The sequence below is a fragment of the Neophocaena asiaeorientalis genome, unplaced genomic scaffold, assembly GCF_003031525.2.
Source record: "Neophocaena asiaeorientalis asiaeorientalis breed wild unplaced genomic scaffold, Neophocaena_asiaeorientalis_V1.1 scaffold478, whole genome shotgun sequence".
NCBI lineage: Eukaryota > Metazoa > Chordata > Mammalia > Artiodactyla > Phocoenidae > Neophocaena > Neophocaena asiaeorientalis.
This window is the reverse complement of record NW_020173200.1, coordinates 1366299-1384786: the sequence shown is the minus strand read 5'-3', so window position 1 is coordinate 1384786 and position 18488 is coordinate 1366299. Positions and strand designations below refer to the sequence as shown.

The 18488-nt window shown below is 40.8% G+C and overlaps 1 protein-coding gene across 3 annotated transcripts in view; it reads right to left on the bottom strand.

Moving 5' to 3' along the window:
* CCDC30 (coiled-coil domain containing 30) overlaps positions 1 to 18488 on the bottom strand; it is a 148253-nt gene that overhangs the window by 17256 nt on the left and 112509 nt on the right. For all 3 annotated transcript variants that reach the window (XM_024744775.1, XM_024744773.1, XM_024744774.1), the window contains exons 13-14: positions 15165 to 15327; positions 4152 to 4264 (exon numbers count right to left, since the gene is read on the bottom strand). In XM_024744775.1, coding sequence (XP_024600543.1) covers positions 4152 to 4264; positions 15165 to 15327 — 276 coding nt within the window. The remainder of the gene's footprint in view (positions 1 to 4151; positions 4265 to 15164; positions 15328 to 18488) is intronic.

Sequence of the window (18488 nt, the reverse complement as noted above, 5' to 3'; positions counted from 1 at the left end):
AAAAAAAAAAAAAACCCCCCCTTTTTTTTTTTTTTTTTTTTTTAACCCTCCCTTTTTAAAGACATTCTTATTCAGTGTCTCTGCTGCAGCAACTCAACCTACATCCTAATTAATGGAGTTGCTCTAGATACCTGGGTTCATAAAACTGCCTTAGAACTGTTCAGTTCTTTGGCCCTTGCAGCACCCACTACAAAATATGAGGTACCTGTTCTTGCAGATTGTGACTTCGGTTCTTTACAGGGAGATATTTCTATCTCATAAATGTTCTCATTTTCCCTTATACTAGGAAGAGCTTGGCAAAAGATATCACCGGGTTTCAGCATCCTCTGGTCCATAGCCTCAGAGGTTTAACACTATCTAACAGTACACCTATTGTTCTCTGAGTTTCCCAGCTGTTCACAGTTCCTCTGATTTTTTTTTTTTTTTTTTTTTTGCGGTATGCGGGCCTCTCACTGTTGTGGCCTCTCCTGTCGCGGAGCACAGGCTCTGGACGTGCAGGCTCAGCGGCCATGGCTCACGGGCCCCGCTGCTCCGCGGCATGTGGGATCTTCCCGGACCAGGGCACGAACCCGTGTCCCCCGCATCGGCAGGCAGACTCTCAACCACTGCGCCACCAGGGAAGCCCAGTTCCTCTGATTTTTGACATCATTTGAAACACAACATGTATTTCTGGAATTGCTTTTACCCTTTCTGCCTTGGGATATTAAAACCCACATCTGCAGCTTCCATGCCAGACAGCTTCTGTCTCTCTTATCCTGCCATTTGGACTATAAAAATATTAATTTATTTTTTAAAGATTATAGACAATTTGGGGGAAAAACCCAACTCCCATATGTGGTATTATAATATTCTTGTATTTCCTTCCAGTCTTTTTATAAGCATCTTTTTTTTAAAACACTGTCTACATTAAAATTCTCTTATTCTCTTTTCATTCATTGTATCACAGCATTTTCCCAAGTTGTTATCTAGTCTTCATGGCCACCATCTTTTACAGCTGTATTATGTTCCATCAAGTGAATGTACTATACTTGACCTAACTGGCTCCTATTGCTTGATATTCAGGCTTCTTTCAGTAGTGCTACATGGTGTGAAGAGTACGTGGATGCAGTACAGCTGGGGAGAGCTTAGAGCCTTCCCTTCCATAGCAGACTGGTTATTTGACACACCTGTTAGTTTAGCCAGACGTTCTGTTGGCCAACTTGCCCGAAGAACATGCGGATTTTCTAAGTTTATGTTTGGCTTTGTTAATTTGTACAATAAGACAGCACAATGCTCATGTTCTAAAATTTAAGGACAACTTTTGCTTATGTTTATATAAAACCAGATGGTCTTTCATTTATCTTCATTTCAAAAAGGCAAGGAATTTGTTCCTCTGGAAGAGTAGCTGGGAAAACATGGAAAAAAATAGGCATTGTTTGTAAAGGTCAGGAGTGGGATCAGGGGAATGAGAACAAAAATGAACCTAGAGTTTTGACAATCCCTTCCATTTTCTTTCCTAAAGTTGTAGTTTTCAACCCTAGGTGCTCATCAGAATCACATGGGGATGATTTTAGAAAAGAATTGATCCCTAAGCCCTATCCTCACAGATTCTGATTTGATTAATCTATGTTGGGGCCCATGCATGTGCAGCTAGGGTTAGCATCCACTGTCCTAAAGGGTATGGACAAATAATACGGTAAACTATTCAGCCTCACTAGCCATCAAAGAAATGTCTATAACTGAGCATCAAAAATCATAGAATAAGTTGAGCAAAAGAAGTCAGACACAGGACTTCCCTGGTGGCTCGGTGGTTAAGAATCCGCCTGCCAATGCAGGGGACACGGGTTTGAGCCCTGGTCCGGGAAGATCCCACATGCTGTGGAGCAACTAAGCCTGCACGCCACAACTATTGAGCCTGCGCTCTAGAGCCTGTGAGCCACAACTACTGAGCCTGTGTGCCACAACTACTGAAGCCCTCGCGCCTAGAGCCTGTGCTCCGCAACAAGAGAAGCCACCTCAATGAGAAGCCCATGCACCGCAACGAAGAGTAGCCCCCGCTCGCTGCAGCTAGAGAAAACCTACATGCAGCATCGAATACCCCCAACGGAACCAAAAATAAGTAAATTTATTTAAAAAAAAAAGTCAGACACAAAAGATTACATGCAGTATAATTCCATTTTGATCAAATTCTAGGAGAAACAGAAATCAGAAGAGTGGATGCCTGGGAGGAGGTGGAGGAGCAAGAGATACAGATTGACGGCAAAAAGGTAGGAGAGAAATTCAAGGGATAATGGAAATGTTCTGTATCTTGATTGGGTTAGTGGTTAGGTGGGCATATACATTTGTCAAAACTCATCAAACTGTACATTTAAAATCTGTGTATATGTAAATTATACCTCAGTTAAAAGAAAGAACACTGGGGAAAATTTCATCAGAGCCCTCCCCCACCAAAAGTAGCAGCCAATGCAAATTCAGATGTGGTGAAATTACTACTCATATAACGACGGCAGAAAATTTTGGTAGAATGCTTCTGAATGTTTTGCTTTTTGTTTGTTCGTTTGTTTTGCGGTACGCGGGCCTCTCACTGTTGTGGCCTCTCCTGTTGCGGAGCACAGGCTCCGGATGTGCAGGCTCAGCGGCCATGGCTCACGGGCCCAGCCGCTCCGCGGCATGTGGGATCCTCCCGGACCGGGGCACGAATCCGTGTCCCCTGCATCCACAGGCGGACTCTCAACCACTGCGCCACCAAGGAAGCCCTCTTCTGAATGTTTGATAATACATTTTATGATCCATAGCTCCAGCTTTTGGACTAGTAATTCCACACCTAGGAATTTACTGTATAAAAATAATTTTTAAAATGAAAAATATATGTACAAAAATGGTTTTTTATGTGTTACGTTGTATAAAAACATCAATCACAGGACCAGTGGGTAATTCTTAACTAAATCTGGGCTATGTTGTGAGGGTTGATTCCAGCAGGCCTAGACTTAACCTGAGCTGTTTTGCTAAAGTTCTTGCTTGGCGCTGACCACTGGTCAAGGAATGAAATACACTGATTAAAACAGTGTTGCTTTTCAACCACAGGTCTGGAGTTTCAGAAAATGGTTTTTAAATCATTATCATAACTACAATCAACATAGTAGGTGAGTGAGAACATAAGAGAATAAGAAACTTCAACCTATAGAAAGAATAGAGCAGAGGGGCGCAGAGCTAGGAGCAGAGAGGTGGGTCATGGATAAAAACTAAAAATAAGTAGATATAATAATAATAACAGCTGTGTGCTAGACACGGTTCTAAGTAAACGCTTTACATATATTCATTCAGTTAACTCTCATAACAACTTTATGTGATAGGAATGGCTATTTTGTCCATATTAAAGATGAGATACCTCAGGTACAGAGAGGTTATTTAACTTGCCCAAGGTCACAGCTAGTTCCTAGTAGAACCAGTAATTATACCCAAGCAATATGGCTCCAGAGTCCATACTCTGAACTACTAAGCTACACTTCAGAGAGGAGGAGAGCGGGAGGAATCTGGTAGGATGGTGACCAGGGAATGGAAGAAAAAGCAGGTAGTTTGGGAACATAAATTTTTATTGAGCACCTGTTATATACCAGGGACTGTGGATAAAAGGATGAGTAAGACCATGGCCCATGTCCTTTAAAACCCACAGTCTGGTGAGGAAGACAGGTGTGAGTCACATTATTTCAAAACAACATGGCAAGTTCTTAAATAATTACAGAGAGCCAAGTACAAAGGGCTACAGGAACACAAAGAGTGACACCTCACTCAACCCAGGCTGGAGGTGTCAAGAAAGGCTTCTTGAGGACGTGACTCCTAGGTTGAGAATGAAGAGTTGAAATAGGGAGAGCGTGGTCCAGACCAAGGAAAGTACGCAAGGGAAAAAGAAGGCTGAAGGCAAGTGAGGGGGCATATTTGGGGAAGAGCAAGATGTTAGATACCACTAGAGCTCAATAAATAGTAATTCCCTTCCCCCTCCCTCTCTTGGGAAGAAATGAGGCCCCACATCTCCCTAGGAAAAGCCCTATAGAACTTCTGGGAACGAAGGAAGACGGTGTTGGCGTTCTTGAAAGGTCAATTCTGCGAGCATCCCCTGCTCTGGCTCCCTAAGAAGTAGCTCAGTCTTCTAAAGGGAACTTGTTTTTGTTTACCTCACATGGACATCAAGCCGCTTCAAAAATTGCCCATACTCTTCACGTAGAGCTTCCTTCTCCTGCTGCAACGCAGACAGCTTCTCTGACAATTCCTGGTTGCTTTTGAGATGCTGAAAAACATTTTAAAAAATGGGAATACTCTGCTGAATACAGGTTTGATGTTGATGAAATGGAAACTGGCAACGCCTTTCTGCTGAAAAAGGCATATGGAAAGCAGAGTAGCTTCCTGTGATTTTGCACTTCCAGAATTCCTGAAAGCCAATAGGTCTTTTCCTTGACTTTTGTTCCCCCAACCTTTCCAGTTAGATTTGTGAGCATTTAATTCCACATATAGAAAGTTTTCCAGCTTGAAGTAGAGTGAAAGCTGTCTTCCTGACCTAACTCTGACTAATAAAGTATTTGGTTCTAGAAGTGGCTCCAGGGAGTCTGGACTTAGTGTCTGAGCTGGTCGGATTTGAAGGTAGTTTAATCTTGTCACTAATACTAGCAATCCATGACCAAAAAGTTGATTAAATTATAATGTAGTTGCCTGTGGTGAAATGCTCTGGCAGACCACAGGACTGCTACAAAGTTACAGAGGCACTGAGAACTCCAAGGAGTGTGGGGTGGCGAGCCACACCTGACCACGTTAATGAGCCGAAAAGGAGAAAATGTCCAGCTTGGGATTTAATTATTGGAACAAGGCATACTCAGAGACCCAGAGCACATCCTTCATGTAGGCAGCAGGTCAATATATCCCAAACCCAAATTTCATCAAGTAGGTGGCAGAATTGCAGCATAAGTTGATTTCGTAGACTTGCCACATCTCTTATGTGAAAAATAGTGCTTTATTTGGAAATACATGCAAATCTGAGAATTGGGAACGAGAACATCTGACAGGATTCCAATAACTTTGAGTACCTTGGACCTAGAAATCCTACTGAGCCCCTCTTAGCAGCATAAGCAGTCCTGCTGTCTCAGATTAACCACCCTTGCATCGAGGACTCTACTGACTCCACCTGAGGCAGCTACCTGTGCAAGGATACCTATTATTCTTAACACCCACCCTATACCACTACCGCTTCTCTTTGCCTCCAATCCTACAACTAGAGTCGGATCCCAGCCCGTCCTGGGGAGAGGGGGTTGAGTATAGGGACTCACCTAGGAGGACTGCCATATTGAAAGAATGGAAAGATTCTGCCAAATTAAATTGGCAGAAACCTGAGGAATACAGGTAGGACTGTATTCGTAGGGCATTACACTAGGGAGAAAGGAATATAATGTTGAATAGGCTGAATTTATTGACATGGATGAGCTTACCAGAGATTCAGGATTTAATGTGTTGATTTTAACGTCTAACGTGACTTTAATAGTTTGCTTGGTTGGTGGACTGAAACTTGGACCCAACAGTGACCTGTGTTAAATGACATTAAGATGCCATGCTTCCTTGGTATAAGAGAGGAAAGAAGCCAAAGTCTTAAGTAGATCGGAAGTTTGGAGTAGATTTGTCATGGGCGACCTGCTCACCACCTCATCACTATGACCCCCACGTCACTCAGAAGACACTCCTTTCCCCGAGGCTTTGCCAAATACACTGGTGAGGGGAGCTCCAGATTCCTTGAAATGCTCTATAATGCTCTCCTACTGTGGATGATGGTGGGAGATGCCAACACTGAAGCCCTGATTTTAGTGGGGATGATGGCACTGCAGCGTGTCAGAGATCAAGTGGCAATGTTTAACCCCCTGATACAAGGTGGGCATTATTACTCTTATTAGATAATAGGGCCAGAGATTTAACCAAATGGTTTGACTCATAGCGATCTTTGGTTGTAGTTAATTGCTCACAGTGATTACAGGACTAAAATAGATGAACAGCCTATTAAAGTTTTAATTGAGTTGTATTTTTAAATAAATGAATAAATATATAAACACACCTGGGTCTGGTGAACAGAGGCCCAATTTGAATGACAACAGTGGAGAGTAATGGCCTCTTACTCAATCCCCAGACCTGAGTCAGTTCAGACCCAGGGTCCTTTTGCTAGGTTGTCTTCGGGAAGAACGTTGTGTGTGACGCTGCCACAAGCATGTGATCTTCTCCAAAGCCTTCCCCAAAGAGGCCTGTGGCCTTTTACCCAGGTGACTGGGCATTGGAGAAAGGGAACTATCTAGACTTTGGGGGAACTACATACAGTACAGTGGTTCTCAGTCAACACTAATACCTTGGAACCCAAAATGAGACTGAGGTTCACAATTCAGAGTGGGGGCTTAAGGAAGTAAGGTGGAAAATGGAGTTTGAACACACAGAGTGTCTTAGAGTAGGTCTGCAGTGATTCATTGGCTCAGTGAAGGTTTCATGATGGGCCTAGTGGGTTTGTGAATCTCCTCAGTGATTTCTTCCCAATTCTTTTTTTTTTTTTTGTGGTACGCAGGCTTCTCACTGTTGTGGCCTATCCCGTTGTGGAGCACAGGCTCCGGACGCACAGGCTCAGTGGCCATGGCTCAAGGGCCCAGCCGCTCCGCGGCATGTGGGATCCTCCCAGACTGGGGCACGAACCCGTGTCCCCTGCATCGGCAGACGGACTCTCAACCACTGCACCACCAGGGAAGCCCTCTCCCCAATTCTTGAATGTATAGTCAAACTAGACAATCTGGAATAGAAGATTCTCTTTGTTGGCTTTCTGACCTGAGGCATGAGGGCTATTGATGGTAGAAAAGGCCAAGTGCTTGGAATGCCTCTTCAGAGTCTAGAATCAACTTATACCACCTTTGCCTTCAACCCATTTATCAAGCAACCTTCAAGGCTGTATGGTTTTAGTGGTGCCCAAAGCAAGACAAAGATCTGTGCTGTGACAGCCTGCGGTGCAAACTGCTTTGCCACTTGCGCTTTATGACCCAGCAGACCCAAAGTTGCTCCAAGTTTCCATGGCAGCTGAGCAAGCAATATAGAGCCTCTGGAAATCTGTAGTTTAATGTTATGATTTGGGAGGAAAGTCATCTCTCCTCCCATAATATCTCTTTGCCTTTTGAGAAAGGTCCTTGCTTGTGACCGGCCCTGGTGGAGACTGAATGGTTGGCCGTGAGAAATCAAGTATCGAGTAACCTGAGCTGTCCTTCCTGAAATGAGGTGTTCTGTTATTCACTGAGCATTGAGCTGGGCATGTGCATTAGTACTCCATCCTCAAACAGAACTGCTATGTAAAATACTGAGCCCAAGCAGGTCCTTAAGGTTCCAAGCTGCATTAGCAAGTGGTACTTACTTCTATTGCATCACCACCTCTCTCAACCCAAACCTATGGCCTAATGGGGAGTTCTCTATGACCAGTTAGCCAAGGAAGAATAAATTCGGGCCTGATGTACATATGATTCTGTACAATATGCAGCAACCACTAAGCTGGGACGAAGTGAGAGTAGCATTGACATATATACACTACCAAACGTAAATAGATATGCAGTTGGGAAGCAACTGCATAGCACAGGGAGATCAGGTTGGTGCTTTGTGACCATCTAGAGGGGTGGGATAGGGAGGGTGGGAGGGAGACGCAAAAGGGAGGGGATGTGGGGATATATGTATATGTATATAGCTGATTCACTTTGTTATACAGCAGAAATGAACACAATATTGTAAAGCAATTATACTCCAATAAAGATGCTAAAAAAAAAAAAAGTAGGGCTGCTGTGGCATACAGCCCCAACTGAGGGGTAGGCCTTAAGACCAGGGGGAAGGGAAGTCTCAGTGGGCAAAACTTGTGTTCACTTTGCCTGGAAAGGGAGATGTCCAGAGGCATGGACCTATGCTAATTTATAGAAAGTTTCTAATAGTTTGGCCAGATGATCAGGGATTTGGAAAGAATAATATTGGAGGACTGATGAAAAAGAGGCCTGGAAAAGGGGCCTGGACTAGAAATGCTGTCCAATTGGTGGGAATGTTCTATGTCTGCACTCTCCAACATGGTGGTCACTTGCCACCCGTGGCTACTGAGCACATGAAACGTGCCTAGTGCGTCTGAGGAACTGACTTTTTAATTTTATGTAATTTTAATTAACTTAGATGCCACACGTGGCTAGTTGACACAATATTAGACAGCACAGGCCTAGAGTGTGAACATGTACGTGTTACATGTGTTTCTGCTCAGCAGAGGGCTTCCACAGAAGAGGTGGCTCTCAATAATCAGGTGGAAAAAATAGTACATTCTGGATGTCACTTAGCCTCTTTTTCTATCCTCTATTTGCTCACTCAGTGGGCTCACGTACAAAGTGCATGGGGGCAGGAATATATTTTATAAGGAGTCACCAAGGCTAATCCACTCAACTTGCTAAAAGCACAGATCAATGTTGAGCAACTGTTATGGCACCATCCACTGGGGGGCCAGGCAGCCACCTGGTAGTAGGTTTAATATGCTGGACCCCTTCCACCATGCAGAGAACAACAATTTGTCTTCAGTGAAAGAGACACTCATTTTATTTTTGTTCTTTTCATTAATTTTTATTGGAGTAGAGTTGATTTACAATGTTGTTAGTTTCTTGCTGTACAGCAAAGTGATTCAGTCATATGTACATATATATCCACTCTTTTTTAGATTTCCTTCCCATTTAGGTCACCACAGAGCACTGAGTAGAGTTTCCTGTGCTATAGAGTAGGTTCTCATTAGTTATCTATTTTATACATAGTAAGGAAACACTCATTTTAGATACGGATTTGCTTTCTCTGTCCACAATGCTTTTGCAGGACCACCATCTGTGGACTTACCAAATTCTTTATTTCTTGTCATGATATACTACCACCCAACATGGCTTCTGACCAAGAAAATCATTTTACAGTAAGAGAAGTGAAAGAAAGGCTCATATATATGAGAGTCATTGGTCTCACCCTATATCCCACTATCCAGTAAAAAAAAACCAACCTGCAAAACAGTGGAAAGACCTATGGAAGATGTAGTTATGATGCTGGCTAGGTGAAAACATCTTTTGAGGTTCAGTGATGTCCGATAAGATGATGTCTAAACTTTTAACCATTGATTGATATATGATGCTGTTTCTCTCAGAGCCAGAATATGGGAAAGAAACCAAGAGCTGGAATGGGAGTGGCTTTTCAAACCTATACCTCATTGGCAAAAGATGTGTTACTGTATTATTGGTAGTTAACTTATAATTAAGCTTTAAAGTTAGTATATCCATGTGGATTGAGACTGAAGAAGCAGCAATTAACATTACCCCCAAATGACCACAGATGCTGCTGGGACTCTGAGAAGTTAAGTGTATCAGTGAAACAGGAGGCAGGGCACAACCTTTAAAAGAATGACATAGCTGTTGAGGATACAACAAAAACTGGTTGGAACCGATTAGGTCAAAGATGGCAGAAGATTTGACTTCCAGTAGACTTTGAGCCTCATTATATGCTTGTTGTAATTAGCTAAACAACACACCCACATGTGCTGTGACAGTTCTGAGGCCAACCATAAAAGTCCCAAAAGTGGGCAGTTGCCCAATTCCTGCAAATCCCTGTCCCTTCTCCAAAATAATTGGAATAATCCTCCCACTCATTAGCCTATGAAATTACCCAGCCTATAAAAATTAACCACGCCGTATTTCAGGACCTCTCACCTTCTGAGATGGCCCACACTCTGTCTGTGGAGTGAGCTTCTCCCAGGGTCGCTCTGGCCTTTTGAGATGGACTGCATTCTGCCTATGGAATATGTTTCTCTCTAAATAAATCCACTTCTTACCTATCACTTTGTTATCCACTGAATTCTTTCTGAGATGAGATAGAAGAACCTCAGCTTCATTAATTCCTGGGACCAGGTGTGTGATCTCAATTAAGACAGTGGGTTCAAGTTCCAATTTGGGTTTTGGCTGGGTTCAAGTCCCAATCTAAGTTCTGAGATTTCATCTTCATTTATATGAGTGATAGTGCATCCTATTAGAGGAAAGCATACTACTCTTCATTTTAAAAAAAATTTATTATTTTTTATACAGCACGTTCTTATTAGTTATCTATTTTAAACATATTAGTGTATATATGCCAATCCCAATCTCCCAATTCATCTCACCACCAGCCCCCTCCCCCGACCACCCCCCGCCACCGTTGCTTTCCACCCTAGTGTTTTTGTGCCAGTACCATATTGTCTTGATTACTGTAGCTTTGTAGTATATAGTCTGAAGTTAGGGAGTCTGATTCCTCCAGCTCCACTTTTTTCCCTCAAGACTGTTTTGGCGTCTTTTGTGTCTCCATACAAATTTTAAGATTTTTTTGTTCTAGTTCTGTAAAAAGTGCCACTGGTAATTTGATAGGGATTGCATTGAATCTGTAGATTGCTTTGGGTAGTATAGTCCAATATTTTCACAATCTTCCAATCCAAGAACATGGTATATCTCTCCATCTGTTTGTATCATCTTTGATTACTTTCATCAGTGTCACATAGTTTTCTGAGTACAAGTCTGTTACCTCCTTAGGTAGGTTTATTCCTAGGTATTTTATTCTTTTTGTTGCAATGGTGAATGGGATTGTTTTCTTAATTTCTCTTTCTAGTCTTTCGTTGTTAGTGTCTAGGAATGCAAGAGATTTCTGTGCATTAATTTTGTATCCTGCAACTTTACCAGATTCATCGATTAGCTCTAGTAGTTTTCTGGTGGCAACTTTAGGATTCTCTATGTATAGTATCATGTCATTGGCAAACAGTGACTGTTTTACTTCTTCTTTTCCAATTTGTATTCCTTTTATTTCTTTTTCTTCTCTGATTGCTGTGGCTAGGACTTCCAAAACTATGTTGAATAATGGTGGCGAGAGTGGACATCCTTGCCTTGTTCCAGATCTTAGAGGAAATGCTTTCAGTTTTCACCATTGAGAATGATGTTTGCTGTGGGTTTCTCATATATGGCCTTTATTATGTTGAGGTAGGTTCCCACTATGCCCACTTTCTGTAGAGTTTTTATCATCAATGGGTGTTGAATTGTGTCAAAAGCTTTCTCTGCATCTATTGAGATGATCATATGGTTTTTATTCTTCAATTTGTTATTATGGTGTATCACATTGATGGATTTGCGGATATTGAAGAATCCTTGCATCCCTGGGGTAAATCCCACTCGATCATGGTGTATGATCCTTTTAATGTGTTGTTGGATTTTGTTGATGATTTTTGCACCTATAATCATCAGTGATATTGGTCTATAATTTTCTTTTTTTGTAGTATCTTTGTCGGGCTTTGGTATCAGGGAGATGGTGGCCTCACAGAATGAGTTTGGGAGTGTTCCTTCCTCTGCAATTTTTTGGAATAGTTTGAGAAGAGTGGGTGTTAGCTCTTCTCTAAATGTTTGATAGAATTCACCTGTGAAGCCATCTGGTCCAGGACTGTTGTTTGTTGGAAGATTTTTAATCACAGTTTCAATTTCATTACTTGTGATTGGTTTGTTCATATTTTCTATTTCTTCCTGGTTCAGACTTGGAAGGTTATACATTTCAAAGAATTTGTCCATTTCTTCAACGTTGTCCATTTTATTGGCATATAAGTTGCCTGTAGTAGTCTCTTAGGATGCTTTGTATTTCTGCAGTGTCTGTTGTTATTTCTCCTTTTTCATTTCTAATTTTATTGATTTGAGTCCTCTCCCCCTTTTTCTTGATGAGTCTGGCTAAAGGTTTATCAATTTTGTTTATCTTCTCAAAGAACCAGCTTTTAGTTTTATTGATCATTGCTATTGTTTTCTTTGTTTCTATTTCATTTATTTCTGCTCTGATCTTTATTATTTCTTTCCTTCTACTAACTTTGGGTTTTATTTGCTCTTCTTTCTCTAGTTCCTTTAGGTGTAAGGTTAGACTGTTTATTTGAGATTTTTCTTGTTTCTTGAGGTAGGCTTGTATTGCTAAAAACTTCCCTCTTAGAACTGCTTTTGCTGTATCCCGTAGGTTTTGGATCAGTGTGTTTTTGTTGTCATTTGTCTCTAGGTATTCTTTGATTTTTTCAGTGATCTCTTGTTATTTAGTAATGTATTGTTTAGCCTCCATGTGTTTGTGTTTTTAATTTCTTTTCCCTGTAATTGATTTTTAATTTCATAGCGTTGTGCTCAGAAAAGATGCTTGATATGATTTCGATTTTCTTAAATTTACCGAGGCTTGATTTGTGACTCAAGGTGTGATCTATCCTGGAGAATGTTCTGTGTGCCCTTGAGAAGAAAGTGTAATCTGCTGTTTTTGGATAGAATGTCCTATAAATATCAATTAAATCTACCTGGTCTGTTGCATCATTTGAAGCTTGTGTTTCCTTATTAATTTTCTGTCTGGGTGATCCCTCCATTGGTGTAAGTGAGGTGTTAAAGTCCCCCATTTTTATTGTGTTACTGTCGATTTCCTCTTTTATAGCTGTTAGCAGTTGCCTTATGTATTGAGGAGCTCCTATGTTGGGTGCATATATATTTATAATTGTTATATCTTCTTCTTGGATTAATCCCTTGATCAGTATGTAGTGTCCTTCCTTGTCTCTTGTAACATTCTTTATTTTAAAGTCTACTGTATCTGATATAAGTATTCCTACTCTAGCTTTCTTTTGATTTCCATTTGCATGGAATATCTTTTTCCATCCCCTCACTTTCAGTCTGTATGTGTTCCTAGGTCTGAAGTGGGTCTCTTGTAGACAGCATATATATGGGTCTTGTTTTTGTACCCATTCAGCGAGCCTGTGTCTTTTGGTTGGAGCATTTAATCCATTCACGTTTAAGGTAATTATTGATATGTATGTTCCTAGTACCATTTTCTTAATTGTTATGGGGTTTTTTTTTGTAGGTCCTTTTCTTCTCTTATGTTTCTCACTTAGAGAAGTTCCTTTAGCATTTGTTGTAGAGCTGGTTCGGTGGTGCTGAATTCTCTTAACTTTTGCTTGTCTGTAAAGCTTTAGATTTCTCCCTTGAATCTGAATGAGATCCTTGCTGGGTATAGTAATCTTGGTCATAGGTTCTTCCCTTTCATCACTTTAAATATATCATGCCACTCCCTTCTGGCTTGTAGAGTTTCTGCTGAGAAATCAGCTGTTAACCTTATGGGAGTTCCCTTGTATGTTATTTGTCATTTTTCCCTTGTTGCTTCCAATAATTTTTCTTTGTCTTTTATTTTTGTCAATTTGATTACTATGTGTTTTGTTGTGTTTCTCCTTGGGTTTATCCTGACTGGGACTCTTTGTGTTTGCTGGACTTGGGTAGCTATTTCTTTTCCCATGTTATGGAAGTTTTCGACTATAATCTCTTCAAATATTTTCTCGAGTCCTTTCTCCTCTCTTCCCCTTCTGAGACTCCTATAATGTGAATGTTGTTGCATTTAATGTCCCAGAGGTCTCTCAGGCTGTATTCATTTCTTTTCATTCTTTTTTCTTTATTTTGTTCCATAGCAGTGAATTCCCCCATTCTGTCTTCCTGGTCACTTATCCATTCTTCTGCCTCAGTTATTCTGCTATTGATTCCTTCTAGCGTATTTTTCATTTCAGTTATTGTATTGTTCATCTCTGTTTGTGCTTTAATTCTTCTAGGTGTTTGTTTTTTAATTCTTTAGGTCTTTGTTAAACATTTCTTGCATCTTCTCGATCTTTGCCTCCATTCTTTTTCTGAGGTCTTGGATCATCTTCACTATCATTATTCTGAATTCTTTTTCTGGAAGGTTGCCTATCTCCACTTCATTTAGTTGTTTTTCTGGGGTTTTATCTTGTTCCTTCATCTGGTATAAAGTCCTCTGCCTTTTCAATTTGTCTATCTTTCTGTGAATGTGGTTTTCCTTCCACAGGCTGGAGAATTGTAGTTCTTCTTGCTTTTCAAGCATACTATTCTTTTTATTGTTTAAAAGGTTAAATATTGGGTAAAAGGGTTTGTTTGGAAGCTGATTATACAAAGTGGACTGTGACATTGCTTACCAGGGTCCCTATTTTTCTAAGCTGTCCCCTGTGCTGCAAGGTTGGAAGTCTGAAAACATTCCCCAAACTCCCTTGACAGCAGAGTTCCAGTTTGGTTTCTGCAAATGAAAGGCAGCTGCACACAGTTTGGAAAGCATGGGGGAAAGCATTGGAAAAGCCACTGTTCTCCTCTAGCACTACTCGAAGCAGATATGGTAGGGGGTCCCTGGAGAAAGAACCAGGCATAGCTTTCTTGACAGAAGCCATTTTAGGCCTAATCCATTTTGTGATCTAAGCCTGGCCACGATGCTTGCCCTTGAACAGGTCTCAGTAATTAATGATCTAAATGGAAGTGAGGGAATGTAAGAACAAAGGAAAAGCAGTCAAGAGACAATAGTTCAGCGATAAATCTAGTCCTAGTTCCTCCTCAAGGGATATACATAACAATCTGATACACGTCTTTGAGTTCTACAGGAAGTAAGACCCCCAACTAGGTGGAGGACAGCATGATGATGTTGACCCTCATGACTTCAATCAACTAAAGCTTGGACTCTATGGACCTTTGCCCCAATTCTATGCTGAATTCTCCTCTGCTCAAGCTCCTTCATGAATATGCACATACCCTTAGCTTAAAACTTCCCCAATTTTGCTGTTCAAGGAGACACTGCTTTGGGAGAGAGCCCTGGTGTTCTTACTTGCTGCAAATAACAAATCCTTCCTTCTCCTGTTCTTTGGCTTGGCTGTATCTTTTGGCTCAACACCTACCACGAGGCAAATCCAGTATCTGGGTAACACTACCAGGTAGATGAATGGGAAGATAGCAGATGAGACTTTTGTTAGGGCTTCAGGGAGAGTTCCTGTAAATCTCCCACTTCGGTGCTGCAGGAGTTGGTTTCCCTGTGATTTCTGAACTTCTGGATTTATTGAAAGCTGGCAACCTTCTACTCACCCCTACCTCTCCCTTCCAACAGTTCTGTAAGCATCTTCTTCCCCGTGTTAAATTCCTTCTTGCTTGCAATACCTAGAGTAGATTCTGCTTTCCTGACTGAATCCTGACTAAACTTAATGAGTAAAGTGCTAGGCATTCAATAATTATTAGCTCTTATTAGCTATCAATTAGGTCTAAGGGAATAGGGAAACTGAGAAGCATACCTATTTGCTTTCTTACCTCATCAGATTTTCTTTTTTCATTTTCCAGTTGTTTAAGTTGGGCCTCTTGTTGCTGAATTCTGGATTGTTGCTGAGAACTGGTCATTTCCAGTTGATTCTCTTTATCCTTTAAGATTTTCACTTGCTTTTGTAGCTCATTCATATTCTGATCTAGGAGTTTCCTGAGGGCAATTAATGTACATTAAACCACACTGTGAATTGCAAAGCTCTGCAAAACAAACTCTTCGACCTAAAATTGTTATACTGGGCACAGGGGATTTTTTTTTGGTTCACTGAGGTAAGGTAGGTGTCTGTAAGATAAAGGGACCAACATCAAGGGAAACTCCTTTGTGACAGAAGCTTTTCTTAGTTTTCTCTCTCACTCCTGAAAACCACCCTATGAAGAATAAATAATTTTCCTTATTTACCAGAGGAAGTTGTGGCACAGAGAGGTTTAATTAACTTGTTCCAGGTCACATGGCTAGGAAAAGTTGGAGGTAGGGCTCTAATTCCAAATTCTTTATTCTTTCTTTCTTTTTTTTTTTTGGCCACACCCAGGGATCAAACCCATGTCCCCTGCAGTGGAAGCGAGGAGTCTTAGCCACTGGACCCTCAGGGAAGTCCCGGGGATTCTATATTCTTTGTACTTGTTCTGAGTGCTTTATGAGTTGAATCCCATCATTTTCTTGCTTTAATATAGGGTTGTTAGTTACAAACACTATTGATACTAATGCACACGTGTTAACACTGCTGTAGCATTCTCCTTTACTCTTAAGATAAAGTAAAAATTCTTTTTTTGGACTTCGGGATCTTATTTCCCCAACCAAGGACTGAACCCAGCCGGGCTCTCAGCAGTGGGGGAATTCCTTTAATATGGTTTGTTAGCTAGCTTACCTTTCTAGCCTCATTTTCTTGCCACTTCCTCTACCCTCAAACATTTTGTTCCAGGCAAAATGCACTTTTTCACTTCCTGAAACAAGTCATTCTCCACACTTATTCCTCCCTTGCAACTCCAACCTTTTCCCTATCCTCCTCTTCCAGGTCTTCCTTTGCCTGATATTTTCCACTTAGTTTTCCCATAACAACTACTTGACTCTCAGCTTAAATAGCTTTCTTTGAGGAAGGCTTTCTCGAGCTTCCTAGACCAAATTAGGTCTCCCTGCTATGTTATCTGAGCATCCTAAACCTCCCTTAGTATAACACTTCTCATACTTCATTATAGTTACAAAGTCTTATGTGTCAGGATATTAATTATAAAATTATTTTAGGGACTTCCCTGGTGGCACAGTGGTTAAGTCTCCATGCTCCCAATGCAGGGGGTCCGGGTTTGATCCCTGGTCAGGGAACTAGATCCCACATGCATGCTGCAACTAAGAGTTTGCATGCCACAACTAAGAAGCCGGCAAGCTGCAACTAAGGAGCCCGCCTGCTGCAACCAAGACCCAGCGCAACCAAATAAATAAATAAAATATTAAAAAAAATTATTTTACAACAGCAAAAAGTCTAAAAAACATTTTATATAAATTGTGATATATCTATGTAACAAAATGCTATACAACTGTTTAAAATATTATGAAACTATAAATCCATAACAGAAAGGTGGAAAATCACAAAATATTTGGAGATTAAACAAACATACTTCTATCTAAACAATACGTGTGTTAAAGACAAATCTTAAAATTATTTTAAAGTACATGTAGTTTACATGAAAACGAAAATGCAACTTACAAAATACGGGATGTGGCAAAAGCAGTGCTTGGAGAGAAACTTATAGCGTTAAATGCAAATATTATAAAAGAAGAAAGATTGAAAATCAATAATCTAAGCTTCTACTTTAGGAAACTAGAGAAACAAGACTAATATAAGCCTAAATAAAGCAGAAGAAAAGAAATAATAAAGATTAGAGGAGAAATCAATAAAACTGAAAACAATAGAGAAAAACCAGAAAACCAAAGCTGGTTCTTTGAAAAACTCAATAAAATTGATAAACCTCTAGCCAGGCAGGCTAGAGAAGACACAAATCACTAATATCAGAAATGAAAGCAGGATCTTCATCATCACTACTGATCCTATGGACATTAAAAGGACAATAGAGGGATAGTATAAACAACTCTATGCCCACAAATTGGATAACAGATAAAATGGACCAACTCCTTGAAAGATGCAATCTACTAAAATTTACACAAGGAGAAATAGATAATCTGAACTGGCCTATATCTATTACAGAAATTGAATCAATACTTAATAGCCTTCCAAAAAATAAAGCACTAGGCCTGGATTCTACCAAATATTTAAGGAAGAAATGATACCAATTCTCTATAATCTCTTCCAGAAAAATTGAAGAAGAGGGGACACTTCCTAACTAATTCTATGAGGCTGGCATACCCTAAGAGCAAAACCAGATCAAGACACAAGAAAGGAAAACTATAGACCAATCTCACCCATAAACAAGTCCAAACTCCATAATGTGGCTAGTTAGGCTCAGCATGACTAAGCCTACCTTACCTTTCTAGCCTCTTTTTTTTTTTTTTTTTTTTTTGCCACTTCCCTTATCCGCAAACATTTTTTTTCTAGCCAAAATGAATATTCCACTTCGCTGAAGAGAAGAAGATGATGATTTTGACAACAGTAACATTGACTATAGAAATAACAACAATAATAACACCTCGGTAGTAGTGGCTTTGTAAAATGTGTCATCTTGGGTAGGAATTCCTTCCATGTATGTTTCTGGTTAGAGTGGGCTACAAGAGATCTATTTGCTCAAGATTTGGAGGGTGGAGGTGAAGCAGTTTTACACTTGGAAAGTCAGAGCAGGTGCTTCTGCAGCTCATACTGTTGATGCTTATCTGCTGCTCACCGTGGCGTGAGGTGACAGCTGGGTCTGCAACTGCCCCACCTTCCCTCTCATCCTCCTTCATCTTCTCGATCTCCTGGGCCAGGTCTTTGCAGCTCCTTGATGAGGGGGACCAGCTTCTCCCTACTTTATCAAGGTTGGAGGTAGTGAAACTGACCTGGGTTCCAGACCAGCCTCTGCGGTTCAGCTTGTGCTCATGGGTTCCAGCTCTCCCTCACTTTATATCCATTTTCACTTCCTGACTGGTTGCCCTGCGGACTTCGAGTTCCAGCATAAGAAACAAAGATGACAGGCTTACAGACTGTGTAACCTGTTCCCACAACTGTATAAGATCAGCTCTCTGTAACAAATCTTTTATTATTGATAAATATATGACTCCTACTGGTTTTACTTCTTTGTTTGAACCTGACTGATACAAGTGCTTAGTATGTGCCAGACACTGATACAAGCCAACTGCTATAACTCATCCAATCCACACACTGATGCTGT